At 56.0% G+C, this 20,390-nt stretch overlaps 4 protein-coding genes across 11 annotated transcripts in view; 1 reads left to right on the top strand and 3 right to left on the bottom strand.

Annotated features, from left to right (window-relative positions):
* Nucleotides 1–530: 530 nt before the first annotated feature.
* ZFP36 (ZFP36 ring finger protein) lies at nt 531–3,155 on the bottom strand. Its single transcript, XM_082366783.1, has 2 exons — nt 2,999–3,155; nt 531–2,174 (listed from the first exon to the last, which is right to left on the bottom strand). Exons 1-2 carry the CDS (start codon nt 3,020–3,022, stop codon nt 1,221–1,223), a joined length of 978 nt encoding a protein of 325 aa, XP_082222909.1. The 5' UTR covers nt 3,023–3,155; the 3' UTR covers nt 531–1,220.
* A 6,325-nt stretch (nt 3,156–9,480) lies between these two features.
* Nucleotides 9,481–12,778, bottom strand: MED29 (mediator complex subunit 29; the record flags this gene model as incomplete). Its single annotated transcript, XM_082366786.1, has 4 exons — nt 9,481–9,784; nt 11,591–11,675; nt 11,953–12,011; nt 12,563–12,778. The coding sequence occupies 4 exons, from the start codon at nt 12,776–12,778 to the stop codon at nt 9,542–9,544; spliced, it is 603 nt and encodes a 200-aa protein (XP_082222912.1). The 3' UTR covers nt 9,481–9,541.
* A 469-nt stretch (nt 12,779–13,247) lies between these two features.
* Nucleotides 13,248–17,858, top strand: PAF1 (PAF1 homolog, Paf1/RNA polymerase II complex component). The gene is made up of 14 exons (XM_082366744.1): nt 13,248–13,387; nt 13,937–13,966; nt 14,065–14,157; nt 14,477–14,598; nt 14,696–14,762; nt 14,850–14,951; nt 15,034–15,139; nt 15,234–15,302; nt 15,387–15,490; nt 15,581–15,697; nt 15,795–15,923; nt 16,936–17,041; nt 17,154–17,244; nt 17,323–17,858. The coding sequence occupies exons 1-14, from the start codon at nt 13,341–13,343 to the stop codon at nt 17,718–17,720; spliced, it is 1,581 nt and encodes a 526-aa protein (XP_082222870.1). The 5' UTR covers nt 13,248–13,340; the 3' UTR covers nt 17,721–17,858.
* A 194-nt stretch (nt 17,859–18,052) lies between these two features.
* The window catches only part of SAMD4B (sterile alpha motif domain containing 4B), a 37,241-nt gene continuing 34,903 nt past the window's right edge, over nt 18,053–20,390 (bottom strand). For all 8 annotated transcript variants that reach the window (XM_082366714.1, XM_082366720.1, XM_082366715.1 and 5 more), the window contains one exon: nt 18,053–20,264. In XM_082366714.1, the coding sequence (XP_082222840.1) occupies nt 20,236–20,264 (29 nt within the window). In that variant the 3' untranslated portion in view covers nt 18,053–20,235. The remainder of the gene's footprint in view (nt 20,265–20,390) is intronic.

Genomic DNA, 20,390 nt, shown 5'->3' with positions numbered 1-20,390 from the left:
AAGGCTTTCAAGCTGCCTCCGCCGAGATGCCGAAAGCCTGAGTCCCCCACACTCTCCCGTCCTGGAAGGCCGGGCGGTGGGACCCCAGGACGCCCCGGCTTCCGGGACGACCCCTCCCCCACCCGCCGCGCCGGCCTCCTTCGCTTGCCCTGGGCTCGTGCCCCGGCACATTCCGTCCTCCCCACTCCGCCCCGCCCTCCCCCCTCGGCCCCATGGGGACGGAAACATCCCGTCCCCGCCCGCGCCCGGCCGAGAGCTGGGTCAAGGAGCCCGGCGGGACGGGAGCGCCTCCCACGCCCCGGGAACTGGCTCTCCTAGTTCCTACCCGGTGATCTCACCTGGCCCCGCCCTCTCAGGTGAATGGCCGTGCCAGGTGACGTCACTTCCTGCCAGGTAAGCGCCGCTGGCGGCTCGGCTCCGGGGAGGTTTGGAGGAGCTATCGGCTGATTCCATCCCGCTTCTAAAAAAGGCCACACCGTCCTCCCCTCCCATCTCACTAGCTCTAGACAGCAGAAGAGCCAGGATTCCAGTTTACACACAGATTTCTTTTATTTAAAAATTCCAAAAAATATATAATAAAATTTCAACAATATATATTACTTCATATATTATAGTATACTTATAACAATAATTAGTCCATCGTTTCCAATATTACAAAAAAGAGGAAGAAAAATACAAGGGAAGCAGACGACCCAATATATATAAATACTATAAAATCTATTAGAATAAATAAAGTCGTCATAAATAAAAGGCCCAAAGGCGAGGGTGGGTGGGAGAGCAGGGGGTTGGCAACGGCTTCGGCTGCTTGTTTTTGGAGGGAAATTTGAGCACCAGGATTCCCCTTCAGGGGAGGCTCCAGTCACCATCAGACACCGGAACCTCAGGATCTAGAAAAAATTGGAAGGGGGCAGCGGGGGCTTATTATTCACAGCACTGGGCAGGGGAGAGGTGAAAGAGGCCTCACTGCCTCCAATTTGCTACATTTTTTTAAGACCCCAGAAAACACTCCTTCCCCCAACAGCATGAACAGCTTGCACACCGGGGACCTGCCCCAGCGTAGGGTCAGGGGAGTGAGTTAATGCACTTTGGAAGGTGGGGCGGAGCTACTTGATTAAGAGTCCCTCAGTTCCCCCGCAACCTCGGGACCCCTTGTGGAACCCACAGCACAAGAGTACTGGCCCCTCTTAAGATCCAGCTGATCTGCACTAGGCAGGCACTTGTCACTCCGAAACGGAGATACGATTGAAGATGGGGAGTCTCCTGGGGGCTGCAGGTGGTTGGGGCGGCCCAAAAACCCCGGCCTCGAAGACAGGCGAGTCAGATCCCCCCAGGCTGCTGCCACTGCTGGCATATTCGTCAGGATCAGATCCCAGGGAGTGCGCAGAGGGGCTCCGAGCCAAGCCACCCAAGGGCCCCCAGACGCTGCTGGGGGTGGCCCTTCGGCAGGAAGGACAACAGGCCGGGGCGGGGTCCCTTCGGGCCACCGGGGTCCCTGGGGCAGCAGAGAAGGCAGAGGGTGAAAGTGGAAGGTCCCCAGGTGGTGGTGGTGGGGAGCTGGAGGGTGAGAAGGAACACGAAGACAGGGAAGGGCCTGCTAGGCCTGCTGGTGGTGGCGAGGTTCGGCGGCCTGAGGGCAGGCCTGAGAAGCTGATGCTCTGGCGCAGCACGTGGGGGTGGCCGGAGGCAGCCAGGTCCTCGCTGGGGTTGTGGATGAAGTGGCAGCGCGAGCCGTAGGGGCAGCGGCCCTGGAGGTAGAACTTGTGGCACAGTTCCGTCTTGTACTTGGGGTGGCGACTGGCCTGGCGCAGCTCACCCAGGCCGTGGGCAAACTGGCACTTGGCCCCATAGCGGCAGCGCCCGCTTTCTGAGAAGGTCCGACATAGCTCGGTCTTGTAGCGGGAGGAGGTGGTGGGGGTCGCAGTAGGCGAGGTGGGTGAGGGCGACAGCTCAGGGCCTGGGCGGGGAGCCAGGGGCGCGAAGCCTGGGGGTGGGGGCACCCAGCCGCAGCTGCGACCCTCCACCAGGCTGGTGGAGCGGCTAGGCAGGCGGGCAGCCACCCCAGACGGGCTGGAGTCGGGTGAGCTGAGGCTCCAGAGTCCCGAGGAGGCCCAGGCCGAGCTGGACTCAGTCTCTCCGTGGTCGGAAGGCAGGTCAGGGCTCAGCAACTGGAGGCTCTGTGGGAACAGGGATCGGTCAAGACACCGAAAATGCAGGGTGACGCCCCGCCCCAGCTGCAGGGCACCTAAGAGCTTGCCAGTCCGGTTTGTGGGCTCCCAGCCTGAGCCCCACCCGTCCGCAGAAAACAAACATGGGTTCCGGATCGCAAGGATCCCGATTTGGAGGTTCTGAGTTTATTCGCGACTGAAACTTATCCCGAGGGACCCAGGAAACCCGGCTCCCCCGGCTGGATCAGAGGGGCTCTAAAGTCAGGACACACCGCTGTCCTCCAATTTTCAGCCTCTGGGCCTCTAGAGATCTGACCCCGCTCACTGGCTTCTCCAGTTTCACAAGTGGAGGAGCGGGCAAAGTTAACCCAGGAGTCCGGATCTCTTCGGTTTTAGAGTTGCCAGAGTCTTCTGGGTCAGGGAGTGAGGAGACAGAAGTCGGCTCCCCCTCACCCTGAGACTCCAGCCCAAGAAACGCCTCCGCGCAAAACCGCACCCTCAGCAACTACCAGGGGTAAGCCAGGTGTGGGGTCATTTCCGCCTGCAGACAGCCCCAGTCTGAGAAAAGTTCTCCAGCTCTCCATCTCCGAGGGCCACCCCACCCGTGTTTGGACCGAGACCAGAAAGTCACGGGCTCCATTTTCACCTCCAGAGCATCACACTGGTCTGAGACGGGAGGCAGGGACCCCGGGCCGAAGTGTGAAGCACTAAGGAGTTCCAGTTTGAGAAAGGAGCCAGGGGTCCCGGGAGGGAGTTTGTGGCGCTAGAGAGCCCTGGTTTGAGAAGGGAGACAAGCATTGCGGACCTCGGGGTGCCGATCAGCGGGGACTCACCTCGTAGATGGCGGTGAGATCCATGGCGGCGCAGATGGCCGAAGGCTGAGGTACAGGCCGAAAGTGGGAGCGCTGAAGTCAGGCTGCGGTGGGGTGGAAGAGCCACCGCTTTTATCCAGCCAGAGGGGGGCGGGGCCTTGAGGAGTTGGCCCGGGCGGGCGGGGCCAGGAGGGGCGCTTCCCGGACGCGCGCCCCCGGCGCAGCCCGCCCAGCCCTGGACCGGACCCCATCCGCCCGGCTCCCGGCCGGGATTCGTCTGAGGGGGCCCTGCGGGCGGTCGCAACACCGCGGGGAGTGCGTGGGGTGGGGGGTGTCGGCCCAGTTTTCAAAGGCTGGAGACTGAGGCGCGGAGAAGGGAACTGGCACGGAGGTGGGGGCAGGGCTCCTGGGGGAATTGACAAGGGCAGAGGCTGAGAGGGCGTGCGATAGAGAGACTGACCGACAGGGGCGGGGAGAGACGCACGGAGAGCAAGAGACAGAAATGGAGAGACCAAAGAGAAAAACACAGGGACGCACACACAGAGGGAGGGAGTTGCGCACACAGGGAGACGTGCACAGAGAGAGACAGGGTAAGGAGAGGAGGCGAGGTGGGGAGTCAGAGTTTGAAAAGGCAAGATATAGACAGTCCCAGAGAGACAAACTCAGAGCGGGAAGCGGGAAGGAGGGAGAGTCACATAAAGGAACAGAGAAAAAGGGAGAAAACAGGGAGAAACAAGCATCCACAGACAGAAATTCGCAGGAGCAAAACGGAGAGAGGAGACCCACGGGCCTGGCGGAGAATTCTCTTCTGAGACCTGCTGGCCTGGCACGGTCTCGCTCTCAAACAGCCCAGATCCGGAGACCTGGACTGCCCTCCCCGCCCCCACTCACGGGGGTTGGGGGTGGGTGGGGTTCTGGACACCTGGCGAGGCTGGAAAGGGGCCTCCTTTCCCAATTTCCCAATTCCTCTGTGTCTTCTCACCCTCACGCAGATAATGGCACTTCTGATCGCTTCCTCTGGGCTAGGCACTGTTGCATGAAAGTCCTTTATTTACATACATGAACTCAAAGAGGTATTGTTATGCCTATTTTACACATGAGGAAACCCTGGCAGAGAGAGGCCAAGTTATCCTCCTTTAGTAAATGGCAGCAGCCTAATACCAGGGCCTTAAATTATGTTAAGAGTCTGTGCTCAGAGAGAACTCAAGATTGGAAAGGGGGAGATCTTTTATTATGGTGGCGGGTTTCCTTGATGGAAAGCTGTCTCGAATGGCAGAAATGGGTCATCCGCAACTGGTGGTTGGATGGGTCTCTAATAAAGGGATGTACCTTGAGAAAACTCTAAATGTGCAGAACTCACTCCCCTTATTGGCAAGTCTTTTATTGTCAAGGGGTTGCACTGAGTGATGCTCTCTTAAGATATGGAGAAGAGACTAATTTTTAAACTGGGTCTTGATGAGTTAGCTGGCTGCCCTGAGTGAAAACACGGGGGTAAAAATAAACCATTGCCACGGAGTGCAGTTATAATGGTGGAAAGTTCATTCTTGCAGGTTGCGACTGCAGACTGCGGGCTTGTATTGAGGTGGGGAGATTCTGCTAGACACGCCGACTTGCTCGTCCGACAGAGCACGGGGGAATCCCTGGTGCGGCGCTTTCTGGGGCCGAGGGGCCTTCCCGGCCGGTCTCGTGAGCTGGGCGGCTGCGGGCGGCTCTGGCACGGTTGCAGCCTCCCTCTAGCCTGTGACTCACTCGCACGGGGCGAGGGAGGGGGGCTTCCTGGAAGCCGTGACGAGGAGGCTAGGCCTGGACGCCAGGGTTCCTCTCTGTAACCAGGGCTTCTGTCGCCTGTAAACAGACACTCGAGGGCTACGGGAAAAGGGGGAAAGGGGAGGTGCCTGGCACCCGCCGCCCGGTTGGGCTCCAAATCCCTGTGCGGCTCGTGGGACTAAGGCGGCGGTAAAACGAGAGGTGGGAGGCACCCTGGGGTCCCCGGTGTCCGGCTCGGCTCTGGCCCCGATCCTGGAGGAGGGATACCAGTTTCGATTCCCTGGAGACGGAGCATTTCCCATCCCTGAGTCAAGCTGACCCCCTCCCCTCTCCCAACTGCTGAGTCATCGGCCCGAGAGCCAGGACGCTTCGGACTGGGCGACTCTCGAAGAGGCTAGAGGGGGCTTTGCGCGATGAAGAACCGACCACCCGTGGAAACACTGACGGGGGCGGGGGTCCTAAGAGCCCGGGCCTCCGCCCCTCCTTGCTCAGATCTAGGAGTCCGGGTTTCCAAGCCGCCTCCTCGCTCAGACCCACGAGACCCGGCCCCCAGCCCCTTCCTTCACCAGACCCAGGAGTCCAGGCCCCCAGCTACCCTCGATCTCAAACGCAGGAGTCCGAGCCCCGAGGCCCCTCTCCCAACGGTTTAGGAGTCTGGCTCCCATCCCCCACTCCCCCCCCCCCCCCGCCCCGTCCAGGCCTCAGGCGTCCCAGCCCAGGAGGAAGTTCAGGGCAGGGCTCCGCCCCGCTCCCCACGTAGCCAGCGGGAAAATCCGTGGCACCAGCGAAGGCCGGGAATCCCCTCTGGAATGACGGTGGGGAAGGGGACGGCCGGGGTCCCCCCGCGGGGCGCAAGGGGGCAGGTCCTGGGCGGGCAGATCGAGGGGGAAAGGGGCGGAAACCAGAGAGGCTAAAAATACGGCGAGCGCTTCCGGCCTAGGGGGAGGGGAACGTTGAGCAGTTTCCAGAAAAACAAACGGGGACGGGAAACGCGGGGGTGTGAGAGCCGGCCAGAGTGCGCGGGCGAGCTGGGGACCGTGTACGCGCGGCACGTGTGCCTGGGCCTTGTGCGCCCCAGGCGTGATTGACTGGCCGGGAGCGGGTGCGGCTGCGCGGGCCCTGCGGCGTGTGGACCGCGTGTGCGCTGTAGGTGCGAGGTGGGGCTGCCCTGGCGCGCCTGGGTGTGCAATTGGGCAATTAGGTGTGGGACACAAGTGCGCCCACTTTCCTGTGTCAACGCTGTGTCCTTACAACCCACCTGACACGGCTGGCTGTGAGAATAAATGCGGGAAACCGCTTATGCCTGCGTGTTTCTGACCAGACTGTATTTACTCTCACCATCTATGGGGGAGGGAGTGTGTACTCAGCTGTAACTGTCTTTGAGGTGGCATCCGTGAGAACGTGTGACTTACATACCTCCCTGCACATCTGTGTGTAGCTCTGAAACACCTTGGGATCTGTAGTGACTGAGTGATTGTAACTCTTTGAGGGAGCTGTGTGAGCACACAGCTTGGGAGCTGAGGGTGTGTGGGAGCATGTGCGTGGCTGTACGGCTGTAGCTGTGTGCAGGGCCCCTGCAGCTGACTGCGTGTGTGGTCATCAGGTGTGTGAATAGTGTTCCTGTGTCTGTGTCCTTGGGGTGTAGCTGAGAACACCAGGAGGCCAGTGTCTGGTAGCAGTTCCTCTGTGGCTCAGTCACAGGGCAGTGAAACTGAACTTTGGTTCCTGACGTCTACAGGCGCACATGATGGGGAGGGCAGCTGGCCCACTCCTGCGGTTCGCACAGGCCTCCGTGGGCAGAGCAGAGGAAAACATGCACGCACATTCGAACCTGAGAAGCATTATCTAAATCCAGCCTCCGCTGCTTTTGATAATGTTGAGCTGAGGGCAGGGCTGAGTCAGCCTGTGATGGGCAAAGTCTGAGATGGGGTAGGAGATAGCGGGTTAAGGGGTGGTTAGAGGGTTGTTTGTATATTCACATAGTTGGATTGTTCCTTGAGTCTGTTTGTGGGACTGCCCCCAGGACGGAGACGCCAGGGACACCATGATTGTAGGATGGTGGGTTATGCCATTCTCTGCTAGGGAAGAGGGGTGTCGTGTGCACCTGTGTTCTGCCATGGTCTGTTTTGCCCTGTGTGGCTGTGCATCTCATGTGGGGGCTTCTCTGGAGTGGGCGGTTGTGCACAAGGCTGTACAGTCTCCCTCTGGGTTTAATAATCCAGTAAGAACCTTCACTAAGGTCCTCTCCTATCCCTGCCTCTTCACTGTGGCCCAGGCTTCCACATTATTCCACCAACATACCATCACATTTCTGCCTCAGGCAGGGCCTCTGCACTTACTGGTCCCTCTCCCTGGAATGTCCACAACTTATTCCCTCTCCTTCAAGTTCACTCCAATACTACCTTCTTCTCAGTGAGGCCTTCATGACCTGGGTCAAGGATTTTAACAGGTTTAAAAATAAACTTGTTATCTATTTAACAAATAATAAATATATGTAACATCTATTTACAGATCATATTAATACACGTGAACCACTACCCAACCTAAACTCTCAAACTTTCATGTTTTCCAACAAAGTAACGTAACTCTCCATATGCAAATCTTAATTGTGTTATTTATTCCCCAATACTTTTCTTTTCCTCCTATTATCTCTCTCCACTTCTGATCTCACTTCTCTGCTTTATTTTCCTTCTTGGAATTTCTCATTACCTGACATACTGTGTTTTACTTTATCACACTTAACTCTCACTAGAATATCAGCTCCAGCAAGGCAGGGATCTTTGGTTCACACTGTACAGGGCTTGGCCCGAAATAGATGCTCGGCAAATGTGTGTTGAATGAACTCCACTTCCTGGTGCACAATTTCCACCCGGTGTGGCTGTGTGAACTGTGCATCCATCATCCCATTGCCCACCAGGTGTCTCCGCAGTCTCCCTGGGTATGGTTTTAAGCACTGCTGGGCCCCACGTCAGGGCTGCTGGGGTGTCATGCCCCCATCTGTGTGTGATGTTGTGTTGATGCTGCCTCACAGGGCCAGCTGTACTTCATTCTGAGTGTGTGGGCCTGTGCACTGACACATCTCTACCAGTACGTGGTGTGTGCCCCCAGGCTGGAAGCCACTGGGCTCTTCTGGGGAAAGCGTGCTGTACTCAGATAATTGCATCATGTTGGGTGGAAATATGACTTTGTTTTTGTATTTATTTGGAGCTTAAGTATGGTTAAGGAGATGTGTATGGGTGCCAAATTGACAAGGACAAGGTTATGATGGTCAGTTTTATGTGTCAACTTGGCTAGGCTACAGTCCCCAGTTATTTAATCAAACTAGTCTAGATGATGCTGTGAACGTATTTTGTAGATGTGATTAAAGTCTATAATCAGTTGACTTTAAGTAGATTATCCTAGAAGATCTGGGGAGTCACATGGTGGGGTGGGGGCTGATTCAGTCAGATAAATGGGCAGAGCTGTGGTTTCCTTTCAGAAGAAATTCTACCTATGGGCTGCAGCTTCAGCTAGTGTCCAAGAGTTCTGCTGCCCTGCCTGGAGCTTGCCCCTATGTGCCTGGCACTTCAAGGAAGGTCAGGGAGAAAGGGAAGGAACTTCTGGGATGTGTGTACACATACACACACCTGGCCATTTCCCAGGATTCCAGTATGGGGACTTGGGCTCTGGGTGAATCACAGGTCTCCATGGTCCCGGGTTTTCCTCACAGATGTGGAGTCCAGGACAGGAGGCCTCTGGGCGGTGCCATGGGAACCAGGGTACAGAAGGTTTTGGGTGGGTCAGTCCCCCAACCAGGCTGAGTCACTTGAGCCTTTCACACCCACCAGCTGGGCCTGGGCTGGTAGCTCCGCCCTGTACTTGCCCAGGCCTGAAGGCCATGGGGAAGCCTGGTGGGGCACTCCCTCCCTGAAGCCCCCTCCCCAAGGTCTGCTTCCCGGAGCTGGGGCCCAGGCGCCTGTCTTCTTCCCCAGGACTGATGATTCACCCCTGCTGGGGCCTTTTCACTTCTTCTTTGGGGCTAAAAATACAGGGACCCAGGCATCCAGCTGGGCCAGGCTTCACCACAGATTGCACAACGCCCCTCGTTTGAGTGCTGCTGACGCAGACCCTGGGTATGGGGGGTGGCGGGCGGGGTTGCTCCCCGATCGGGCGTGCTGAGGTCAGGGCCTAAACCCCTCCACTTCCTCTTTCCTGGGTCAAGCAGACTGGGGGTTGAGCTGACATGGGAGGTGCTGGGGATCCCTGGATGTGACTGTGGTCCCTGGAAATGAAGCTCCTTCTAGCCCCAGGCAAGCCAGGGGTTCTGGCTTCCATTCTGGCCCCCTGCACAGACACAGAGTCCCAGTTAGGACCTGGGGGCAGAAGACAGCAAAGGGGCACTGGGACAGAGACGGTTAGAGACAGGGAGATGGGGACAGAGAGATCGAATGACACAAGACGCTCAGGGGAACAGCTAGAAAAAGGAGCAGGCACAGAGACCACCCCCACACTGGGACAGAATCAAGGAAGGACTGAGGGAGAGGGACCCAGTCAGGGCTCCAGAGCCAGGCCAGGTTGGGGGAGACCCCTGGAAGAGGTCACCCACAGGCACAATCCAAAGTCCACCCTCAGCCAGGGAAGAGAGAAGGCAGCCCGCAGAGGCCAGGCCCCGCCCTGGGTGCTCCCTGCTGGCCTCTGCTGCCCCCTGCTGGCGCCAGCCGCAGTGCGCAGGCAGGAAGAAAAGTCAGAGACACAGCTGCTTTGAGGCCACTCTTCATTCCCTCCCCAACTGCCAGCCCCACTCCCAGCCCTGCCAGCTCACAGGGCGCCCCCAGGGCCCGTAGGCGGTGCAGGCGTCTTGCCTGTGACCTTGTTGGCGCAGTCCAGCAGGGCAGTGTGAATGTCCTTGGCACAGGCAATCTGGGCTTTGATGACCGCCAGGTATTGCGGGTAGGGCAGGCTGTCAGGCTGGACGGCATCAGGCTTGGTGGCTGTGGGCACCAGTGTCGGAGAGTGCTTGGCACTGTCGCAACTCTGTGACAGGCACTCATGGGCCAGGCGCTGTGGGCAGGCAGGCAAGGCGTGGCATCAGCCTTCACTCCGGGTACTGCCAACCCCACCCCAAGGGCCAGCCTAGGGTAGCCTTTTCAGCCTCTGGAATCCTGGAGTCTTGGGGTCAGAGCCTGGCCCTGCCACTCGCTGGGTGACCTCAGGCATGCGGCTGCTCCTCTCTGCGTCTGTTTCCTCCTTTGGAAAATGGGTTTAATAACTACTTCTACTATCTAATAAGGTGAGAATGGTGAGAGCAGCGTGCGAAAGACACAGGCACAGGTCCTGGCAAGTTAACTTAAGTGCTAGTTGATGAATGTCAACTACTATTGTTGTGACTGTCCTAACCCTAGGCTTGGCATCGGCACTAGCTTCTCCGGTGGCACCTGCTCCTCCTGGTTTTCCTACTTCTCTGGGTGGTCCTTCTAGATGCTTTTTAATCTACCTAAGCCTTAAATGTGGTAATTCCCGTATCCCTTCTCCTCCTCTCATTCTCATGCCCTCTAGGGGTTGTCTCACCCACACACACTACCGTTCCGATCTCTGTACTGATGACACCACTTCTGTGTGCCCAGCCTCCCCTAAAATTCCCGAGTTCCCATACTCTGCCCCCAAAACCACTCTCCTTCCTGGGTCCCTGTCTCAGGGACGGCCCTACCATTCCAACTAGAGCCCTGGGCCTCATCTTGGAGGCTCCTCCCCCAGCCCGTCAGTCCCATGGCCCTGTGCACAAAGCCTTCTGAGTATCCCTCCCACCTGCCCTTTCCCACTTCCTCAGGACCCTGCCCTGGTGGAACCTAGCCCTCCTGGATCCTGCCATGGGCTCCCAGCCTCCACTCTCAGCCCCTTGCACCCATCCCTCATGTGGCAGCCAGAGGCATATTCCTAAAAAAGCAAATGGGTCCATGTCCTTCCCTGCTTGAAACCCTCCAAGGCTCCCCAGCACCCTCCAGGCTATACTCAGAATCCCACAAGCGCCAACGCCTACCACGCCTCAGCCAGACTGAATTTCATGATGTTCCCAAAGGGAACTTAAAGCAGAAGCTGTTCCGTCTGGCTGGAACACCTTTCTACCACTACGAGGCTCCTCAGACTGACTTTTCCTTCAAAGTCCAGTTCAAGATAATGATGACAATGATGATACTACAGGAAACATTTGCCATGTGTCCAGTACCAGGTTAAGTGCTTTATATGCAAGATCTTGCTGAGTCCTTCCCAAAAATCCATTTTCCAAAGGAGGAACCCAAGACTCAGAGGTAGAGATTGGGCTCAGGTGGTCCGTCTGACTCCAAAGGCTGTGCTCCGAGCCATTTACCCTCCTCTCAACTCTTGCCCTTCTTCCATTTTTGTTCCAGCCTCCGCTCAGATGTGCTCTCCACTAGTAGTCTACCCTGAGCCACTTCCTCCCTAAACCTGCCCTAGGCAGGGTCAGGTGCCTTCTCTGGACTTCCACAGCCCCCTGAGCTTCCCTCATTTTAATCCTGCCCCCTCTGCCTGTGCCTCCACAACTCCAGCCCTGAGCCTTCTGTCTGTGCTTCCCCCTTCAGAGCCCTCCATGGCCTGAGCTTCTCCCATCAGAGCCCTGACCACTCTGTACTGTCACTGTTTGAGGATATATTTGTCACCCCACTGAACTGGAAGCTCTGTGAGGGCAAGGATTGGGCAATATTGTGCCCCCAGCATCAGTTGCAGCATCAGCACAGGTCTGGGCCGCCGGAGATGCTCAGTGAGCGTGTGTTGATTGACTGAATGAAGGTTCCTGAAGCACCAGGAACTGAGGCAGGGTTGTGGTCACCCGGTGGCTAGGAGGCCCCTTACCAGGCAGAGCTCTAGCTGGTCACAGAGTGCATAGAACTCCTCCAGACACTTGTCAAAGCGCTGAATGGGTCCATCGCTGCTCTTCCTACAGTCCAGGAGAAGAAGGTGTGGAATGTATTTCCAATCTCTGGGACTAAGTGACTACCCAACCAAGTATCCATCAGAAAACCAGGTATAGGCCCAGGAGACCCGAGGCAGGGCCTAGGGGACAGATAATAGAAGGAGGTGCAAAAAGGGCAAGGTCAGGCGCTAGGGAACCAGGCTTGAAAATAAGAGAAAAGTGGGGTGGGTGTGGTGCAAGGGGGATGAGTTTCTAAGACCAGGATGGAGTTAGGACAGCCTGGAGAAAGAGGAGTACTCACTGTCCATTGTCAATGTTAGTGTTCTGAATCAAGTTCTGGGCTGCAACCTTCATCAAGGTCTAGTTTAAAGAAAAAAAAAAAAAAAGGTTCAGGAGATGGAGAAAGAGAAGAGGACACTTTTGGTAGATCTACACTCTTCCTTAAGATACACCCAATCTCAGGCGTCCTCTTCACTTGGCACTTCCCCTCCTGTCACTCCAGAGTAACTCCAGCTTCCATTCCTCTATAGCAATAACCACCTGTATTTTCCCAGAGGCCCGCTCTCACCTGGGGTTCTCGCCAATACCCTCCCGGACATACCTTAGAGTCCTCCCTCACCCACCAGTCACGGTCAGTCTCTGTACAGGCCAGTCGTTTCCTCAGGCTTTAACGACCAGAGCTAAGTTTCTCCTTTAAATTCCCTCCCTGACTCGAATTCCAGTCAGTCTCAAGCTCAAGATTCGCCCTGATCCCACCTCACACTGTCAATCCACAGAGCTTCGCTTTGGCCTCACGAAGATCAAATCTCATTCCTCCTCCCTGCCTAACGCTCCTTTCGCTCTCTCCCTGACTAAATAGTCCCTCCGCCCACCCCCGTGATGTCAGAGAGCCAAATCTCCCGACCAATCACCTGCAGACTTTCCTTCAGCTGCGGGATGAGCATCTTATAGCGCTGCACAGGATCGAAGTCCTGTTGCTGTTGCTGCAAAAGCCCGCTCTGGGCAGGTCCCACAAGCTGTGTTGGTGGTTGTGGCTGCTGCTGGGGACCAGAGCCACCGGCCGAACCCGGACCTGACACACTAGTGGCAGAGGAAGCCGCGGAAGCCTGCTGCTGGGATGCAGCCATCTTCCTCGCTTCGCGCGCGGGAAGTGCGTCAGAAGCGCGTCTTCCCGGTTTCTTTTTAGCTTCTTCGTCTCTAGGCCCCGTTTGCTGGTTAGCTCCGCCTCCCAGAAAATTTAACCAATGGGAGGAAAGAACCCACCCTCCAACTCGACTCTCAAATCCGACGTCTAGACTGAGATACCGGTTCACCAATCACAAGAGGTTTCCCTGCCTTGCTCCGCCCTTTGCCCAGACGCTCGCCAATCCGGGTGTGGTTCCAATCAGACTCTATTTCCCAGAAGGCCTCGCCGCCTGAGGCGACCTGCGGTCCTTAGAGCATTGGCGGCAGTTGGTGGTTCTGGAGCTGAGAGTTAGTCCCTGGCGTTGTTTGCGCGTTTACCTGAGTACTACGTAGTACTCCAGTGTTGCGGGAACTCTTCTCACCAGCCCACCTCACTCCGACCCTATCCCCGAGGAGAACGGTGTCAACCCGAGCCCTGCCTCGGATTGGGCGTGCGCCGAAGTCGGCACGCCTTTTACCGTGGCTCTCTGAGGCTCTTGTCAGGACTTCTCTCGCGTCGTCGCCATGGCGCCCACTATCCAGACCCAGGCCCAGCGCGAGGATGGCCACAGGTAGGCACTACGGCGCTTGGCTGTACTGTTTTACGTACGGGTAGGCATCGGCGAGGTGGGAGGGTCGAGCCCAGTTGTCAGTCTACAACCTCACCAGCCCCCCAGGTCAGCCCGTGACGTCACGGAGCGCTCACCCGCTCACGGGGGCGGGTCTCGGAAGGCGTATTGCCTCTCTCTTACCCTGCCGTGGAGTTCTGGAATTAAGCTCTTGGGGACTTTACCCAAAAGGGATTGAGTTTTTATTCTTCCAGTCAAACGTTTGGAGACCCCTTTTCCCAAAAACAGTTGAGCATGAGGCTCTTTTTACTAAAGCATTTGAACACATCTCCTTCAAAAAGATTGAGCACTTGGCTTCATTCATTAAAGCCTTTAGGGACACCGAAAGGAATACGTGACACTCTCCATTAGAGCACTTGGGACACCCCTACCAAGAGGAATTAGCGTTTGTCGCTCTCTCCTTCCCTTTTAAAAGCTTGGAAAAACCCCCTTTGCTCTCCTGTCAATCCCGTTCTTTCCATCTTTTGTCAGTGTCTCTCTTTTACCCACCAGGCCCAATTCTCATCGGACTCTGCCTGAGAGGTGAGCTCCATTGTGTTTTCTTAGGACGGGTGGGCCAGTGGGGGCTGCGAACAGAGGTGGGGCATCAGGGGCCGGGTTTTGAGCCACTGTGTTCCCAGGTCTGGAGTGGTCTGCCGAGTCAAGTACTGCAATAGCCTCCCTGACATCCCCTTCGACCCCAAGTTCATCACCTATCCCTTCGACCAGAACAGGTGAGACTGCGCATGGGGGTTAGGGAAACGCCTCACTTAGAATATGAGTTCCTTGAGGGCAAGGACTGCTTCTCTTGTTGACTGTTCAGGCATAGAACAGTAGCTAGCACATAATAGTAGGTGCCCCGTAAATGTTTAAGTGAAGAAGCAAGCAGTATCCAAGTCTCTTCCCACTGGAGAGCTGCTAGCCTGCTGACTCCAACATGGGGGATATTTCATTCCGAGTTCCTCCCTGGAGGAGCTTAGCCTTCTGGGAAGCAGGGGTGTAAGGGATAAGGCTGGAATCAGGCAACCGTAATGGGCATGTTTCCCCACCCAGGTTTGTCCAGTACAAAGCGACTTCCTTGGAGAAACAGCACAAACATGATCTCCTGACTGAGCCAGACCTGGGAGTTACCATTGACCTCATCAACCCTGATACCTACCGCATCGACCCCAGTGGTGCGTTGGGAGACAGGGAGGGCCTTCTCTAAGCTAGTGAGGGCTGGCTGTGGGCCTCCGTCATAGTCCTCCTCTCACCTTGCTTGCTCTCTTCTAGTACTCCTAGATCCAGCTGATGAGAAGCTTTTGGAAGAGGAGATTCAGGCCCCCACCAGCTCCAAGAGGTGAGGGGGTGCTGAGTGGGGACTCAGGACTGGCTCTGATGGGAGGAAGGCAGTGGGGTCCTGAGGTGCCCGATTCTCCCGCCCCAGATCCCAGCAGCATGCAAAGGTGGTGCCATGGATGCGGAAGACAGAGTACATCTCCACGGAGTTCAATCGTTATGGCATTTCCAATGAGAAGCCTGAGGTTAAGTAAGTTGTGGTGGGTAGGGAGGCAAGGTGGAGCATTCATGTATATCCAGTGGCCTCTAAAGGCCTTTTTCTTCCTCCCTAGGATTGGGGTTTCTGTGAAGCAGCAGTTCACTGAGGAAGAAATATACAAAGACAGGGATAGCCAGATCACAGCTATTGAGAAGACTTTTGAGGATGCCCAGAAATCTGTAATTGAGGGACTGGGATCGGGGGGGAGGCAGACAGAGGTGTGGTTCCAGAGCACTTTGTACTCCTTCTCACCCTGTTTTTTGCCTCTGCCAGATCTCCCAGCATTACAGCAAGCCCCGAGTGACACCAGTGGAGGTCATGCCTGTCTTTCCAGATTTTAAGGTCAGATCCAGGGCAGGGGGCAGAGAGGGATAGCCTGCCATCTCTGCCTGTCCCAGTCTAACCCCAGTGCCCTCCGTCTCCCAGATGTGGATCAATCCTTGCGCTCAGGTAATCTTTGATTCAGACCCCGCCCCCAAGGACACAAGTGGTGCAGCTGCATTGGAGATGATGTCTCAGGCCATGATCAGGTAAGTGGCCCTGCTGTCCACCTTGGCCTGCTTCTTATTGTCTCTTTCTCCTCACTCACTCTTAACTGCTCCTCTTTTTCCCCCAACCAGGGGCATGATGGATGAGGAAGGGAACCAATTTGTGGCTTACTTCCTGCCTGTGGAAGAAACACTGAAGAAACGAAAACGGGACCAGGAAGAGGAGATGGATTATGCACCAGATGACGTGTGCGTGGGTTGGGGTTAGGTTTTGGGTATTGAGAAGTGTCTCCTTTTCTCCCTCACAGGGAAGAAATGGGGCTGACCCTATCCCCTTCATCCTCAGGTACGACTACAAGATTGCTCGGGAGTACAACTGGAATGTGAAGAACAAGGCTAGCAAGGGCTACGAGGAAAACTACTTCTTCATCTTCCGAGAGGGTGATGGGGTTTACTACAATGAGTTGGAGACCAGGTACTCAGCACAGTCCTACCTCACTCAGACTAGCCTGGGCTTGTACTTCAGTACCCTGGGGTATGCAGGAGCCACCTTGGAGGTCATTTATACCTAAAGATTTGCCATGTGCATTGGTAAGAGCAGAAGCCTGTTCATGCATGTGGGCTGGACCTGGTTCTAACACAAGAACCCAGAAAGAAAATCTTTACCGAACACCGGAGATATTTAGAGCTTTCACATAGGGTAGGACTACCAAGTTTACTGATACTAATGAGAGACTTCATGTAAGAGTAAACATAGCTAAAGTATGGAGTAATACGTAAAATTAGCGTGAATATTTTAAATGAAGCGCTAGATATCCAAGTTCAAAAAACATGACCCCCCCCCCCCCCCCAAGACTTCCCTGATGGTTAAAAGTTTACTGCTGTGTTGGGACCCTTGGTGTAAAGGTTGGGAAAGTGTGACCTGGAGTTTCTGTTTAAAGGAGAGGTCCCAATTCTGATCCCTTAATTAAGCCAGGCAAAAAATGTAAACGGCACAGTGGGCTGCTGGGGGCTGGGTGACCTGGAGCTCTTGGCAACCTCCAAGGGGCACTGTGACCCAGCACAGCAACCCATTTGCCGCTATGCTCGGGGTGGGGGTGGGGGGTGGCGGCGAGGCAACAAAGGCCCGGGGGGGGGGGGGGGTCACAGAATCTTATTTTCCAAAAGCCAGAAATCCAGATTCTGTTCTTTTAAAGTGTTGGTATCTAATTCACATTAAAGTCTCTTTATACGTTTATGTGTATGTGTACAGGGCATACATATACACATATAAAGTGCAGGGCAACCAAACTGCTATCCTGACGGCTGTCATCCCGCCCGTCCCTTACCCCCAAGTTTAGTCTCCTTTATTCAGTCTGTATTTATTCTGGTCTGCTCTGGGCTAAGCATAGATGAGTAAGGATGGGTAAGAACCATATTAGACCAGATTCCCCACGGGGGTCCTTAACTGAATCTCACGTACCCCTCCCCCAACTCCACCACCGCAGGGTCCGCCTGAGTAAGCGCCGAGCCAAGGCAGGGGTTCAGTCGGGTACCAATGCCCTGCTTGTGGTCAAACACCGGGACATGAATGAGAAGGAACTAGAAGCCCAGGTAACAAGCACCACTGACCCAGGGCACCCATGGGGAGGGTGGTAGTTCGTGAGGACTGGGACAGGAACCAGATAGAACACCCTCCCCTTCCCCTCAACCCTGCTGCTTCCAGGAGGCACGGAAGGCCCAGCTGGAGAACCACGAACCCGAGGAGGAAGAAGAGGAGGAAATGGAGACGGAAGAGAAAGAAGCTGGGGGCTCAGGTAAAGCTGGACGGGCCAAACTCTGGGAGCCCTGGGAGGGTGGGGAACTGGGTCTTACTTCTTCTTGCTCCTTCACAGATGAGGAACGAGAGAAGGGCAGCAGCAGTGAGAAGGAAGGCAGCGAGGATGAGCGCTCAGGCAGTGAGAGTGAACGGGAGGAGGGTGACAGGGACGAGGCGAGTGACAAGAGTGGCAGCGGTGAGGAGGAAAGCAGTGAGGATGAGGCCCGGGCTGCCAGGGACAAAGAGGAGATCTTCGGCAGTGATGCTGATTCGGAGGACGACGCTGACTCTGATGATGAGGACAGAGGACGGGCCCACGGCAGTGACAATGATTCAGACAGTGGCAGCGATGGGGCTGGCCAGCGGAGCCGGAGCGCCAGTCCCTTCCCCAGTGGCAGCGAGCATTCTGCTCAGGAGGATGGCAGTGAAGCCGCAGCTTCTGATTCCAGTGAAGCTGAAAGTGACAGTGACTGAGTCCCAGGGCCTTCAGGGCTGGTGCAGATACAGTTATTTCGTGCAGGAAGGCACTTTTCGAGTGGTCTCTTTGTGAGCCTTTTGCTTTGTTCCCCTCTCCTCCAAACCTCTGCTGTTAATAAAGCCAACTTCTCTTTACTTACCCTCCCAGGCACCATGGTCTCATTCTCCTGCCCCCCGCCCCCGCACCCCTGGTGCTTAAGGCACAGAAGCAAAGGCCACAAAGGCAGGGCCACTATGTTTTTCATGAAATGTAGCATAACAAAGGTCAGAATCCTTTTTGTTTGTTTGTTGTTTTTTTTTTCCAAAATAAGCCCAGACCATTAAACAAGTGAAACTCCAACAAATAAGTCTTCTCCAACAGCGAGAAAAACTGTACAGTTACTCAAAGCTGATTCTGCCGGTGGGGCTGGGAGTAGAAGGGAGAGTGAAATCATGGTGGAGGGGCAGGGGCTGGGGAGGGTCGGGAGTGGATCAGGGTCCTGCCCATCAGAGTGGGGCCGCCTGCGTCCTGCACACTCTGCTGACAGGTGGGGGGAGGGGGGCAGCTCTTGCCTCCCACTGTGTGTGGGGGTGTCCCTCACCACCTCCCAGGGCCAGGCAGACCCAGCTCACCCTGATGGGTAGTGAACAAGACAGGACTGGCTGGGAGGAGGTGAGGGTCTCTAAGAGGGACACCCTGCTGATTCCAAAACGAGGTGGCCCCTGTCCATCCCACTTCCCCGGGCTAGGAGAGGATTGGAGAAGCCCTGGGAGTTGGAGGGGAATGAGCAAAGGCACAGAAACATGGAGGGGCCGGGGTGGGGGACTTGCATAGGTTGATGAGTGTGCAAGAGGTACATAAATAAACCTGACACCCTACCCAGCCCGGCACTGGGAGAGGAGGTGGGGACCTAGAGCAGGTCCCCAGGGCCACCCCACCCCATGGCTTCCTCCCCCTCCCTGGGCTCAGAGTTGAGGGAGGTCCAGACCAGGAGAGCAGAGGCAAGAAGGTCTGGGGAATGGGTGAGTGCAGGGAGGGTGGTGGTTTTAAAATTTTTTTTTTTTTTGGTTTTTTTTTTCCCCAACATTTTGTATCTTTAATAACATACACAATGGTTACCAGCCATATTCATAACAAAAGTTATTCATAAAATGTATCTAAAAATAACATTTTTTCCTTTTCGGTGTGAAAAGCTTGAGAATGTCCCAGTGGGGGCGAGGGTGGGTTGAGGGGGACAGGGGGTTGGAATAGAGGACCCTGGCTTCCCTACAGCCTGAACCCCCAAATCCCCCCCCTCCACCTGGGCCCCAGCACAACCCCTCAGGAGGAACAGGGATTGGAGGGTCTGTATGACTCTGGGGCTGGGACGAATCTCTGGCTTATGATATAGTGTTCCACTTAAGTGAGGTCATGACAGAATGGGGGGTGGGGGTGGGGGTGGGGTAAGGGTGAAAGAAAAGGGGACGGGGGTGGGGAAAGAAACCAAAAACCATCCCCTTTCCCTTATTCCTTACCCCCAAGTCTTTCAGCAACCAGACCTGGGAGTGGAGAAGGGTTTGTGTCGGTGGGGGAAGGAGACGTTAAGGCAACAGACTTCCTGACCTCACTGGCTGCCCTGGCTCCCAGCCTTCAACCTCCGCATCTGGGGAGCCAGGGCTGGGGGCACGTGGGGAAGGGCTAGAGGGGTCTGGAGGAGAGGGCTCTGCCCTCTCCTCTCGTAAAATTCAGGCTCCCCCTGCCACTTTCTTGGCTCAGAGAGAGGCCTGGGGATTCTAAAAATGAGAGGGAATGATCAGAGAGAAAAACCGTTAAGAACTATATAAATATGTATCTTAAATAGGCCTAAGAAATTAATTGCAGAGAACCTCTGATAAACAGGGCAAAAGGAGGTGAGTGAGAGGAGAGTGGCTCCTGTCCTCGGGGAATGATGGGAATGGGGAAGGAGAAGAAGGCGGCAAGGAGGTGAGGGGGGTGGGGGGCAGGGGGCGGTGGAGGGAGAGAGAGAGAGAGAGAGCGCGCGAAGACAGACACGCTCCTCTCCTCACCCGCCTTTATCTCTGCAGCTCCTCTCAAATCACGTTCAGGAGAGCAGATTATCTACCTCACTCATCTCTCCCCAAATGTCAGATGGTTCTGAGCAGGCCCCACAAGACAGTGGGTCAGTGAGTCTCTGAGGGAGACTGTATCTTGGGAGGGGCAGGTGGCCGGCAGTCTGGAGGAGGCAGGGGTGGGACGGGGCCAGGTGGGGGATGAAGGAGGGAAGGAGGGGGCAGGCAGGCTGGCCAGTCCCTGCCCCCTTTACCCTGGCTGCCCCCTACCTCCCTGGGCCTCAGCAGAGATCCCTCGACGGGCCTGGGAGTGAGCAAGGCGTGTGCCAATGTTAAACAAAAGTTAAAAGGGTGAGAGAGTAGAAAAATATTAGAATGTATAGCTGAGCCAGCCCACCCTCTCGCTGTCGCGGAGAAGCCCGTTGGGGGTTGGCCCCCGCCCGCCGCCCGGGGAGCCTATGGGTGCGCTGGGCTGTGGGTCCCGTCAGATGGTGGAGGTTTTGTCTGTCCCATCTGTGGTAAGAAAGGGAGGAAGGGAGGAAGGTCAGGAGCTGGCGGGAGGCCCAAGAAAAGGTGCTCAGGTAGCCTGTCATCCCAGTCAGGCCCTCCCTGGAGTCCGGCCTCCCCTGGGGACCCCTC

The sequence above is a fragment of the Balaenoptera borealis genome (genome assembly GCF_965194805.1).
Source record: "Balaenoptera borealis genome assembly, chromosome: 19".
Classification (NCBI taxonomy): Eukaryota; Metazoa; Chordata; class Mammalia; order Artiodactyla; family Balaenopteridae; genus Balaenoptera; species Balaenoptera borealis.
Note: the sequence above shows the minus strand (reverse complement) of the source record. Positions and strands in the feature narration are given on the sequence as shown.

Coding starts and splice junctions, on each gene's coding strand:
- PAF1 (XM_082366744.1), top strand. CDS start 13,341: ATGGCGCCCACTATCCAGACCCAGGCCCAGCGCGAGGATGGCCACAG. Junction 14,599..14,695: donor CTACCGCATCGACCCCAGTG/GTGCGTTGGGAG, acceptor GCTCTCTTCTAG/TACTCCTAGATCCAGCTGAT. Junction 15,924..16,935: donor TACAATGAGTTGGAGACCAG/GTACTCAGCACA, acceptor CCACCACCGCAG/GGTCCGCCTGAGTAAGCGCC.
- ZFP36 (XM_082366783.1), bottom strand. CDS start 3,022: ATGGATCTCACCGCCATCTACGAG. Junction 2,175..2,998: donor ATCTCACCGCCATCTACGAG/GTGAGTCCCCGC, acceptor CTGTTCCCACAG/AGCCTCCAGTTGCTGAGCCC.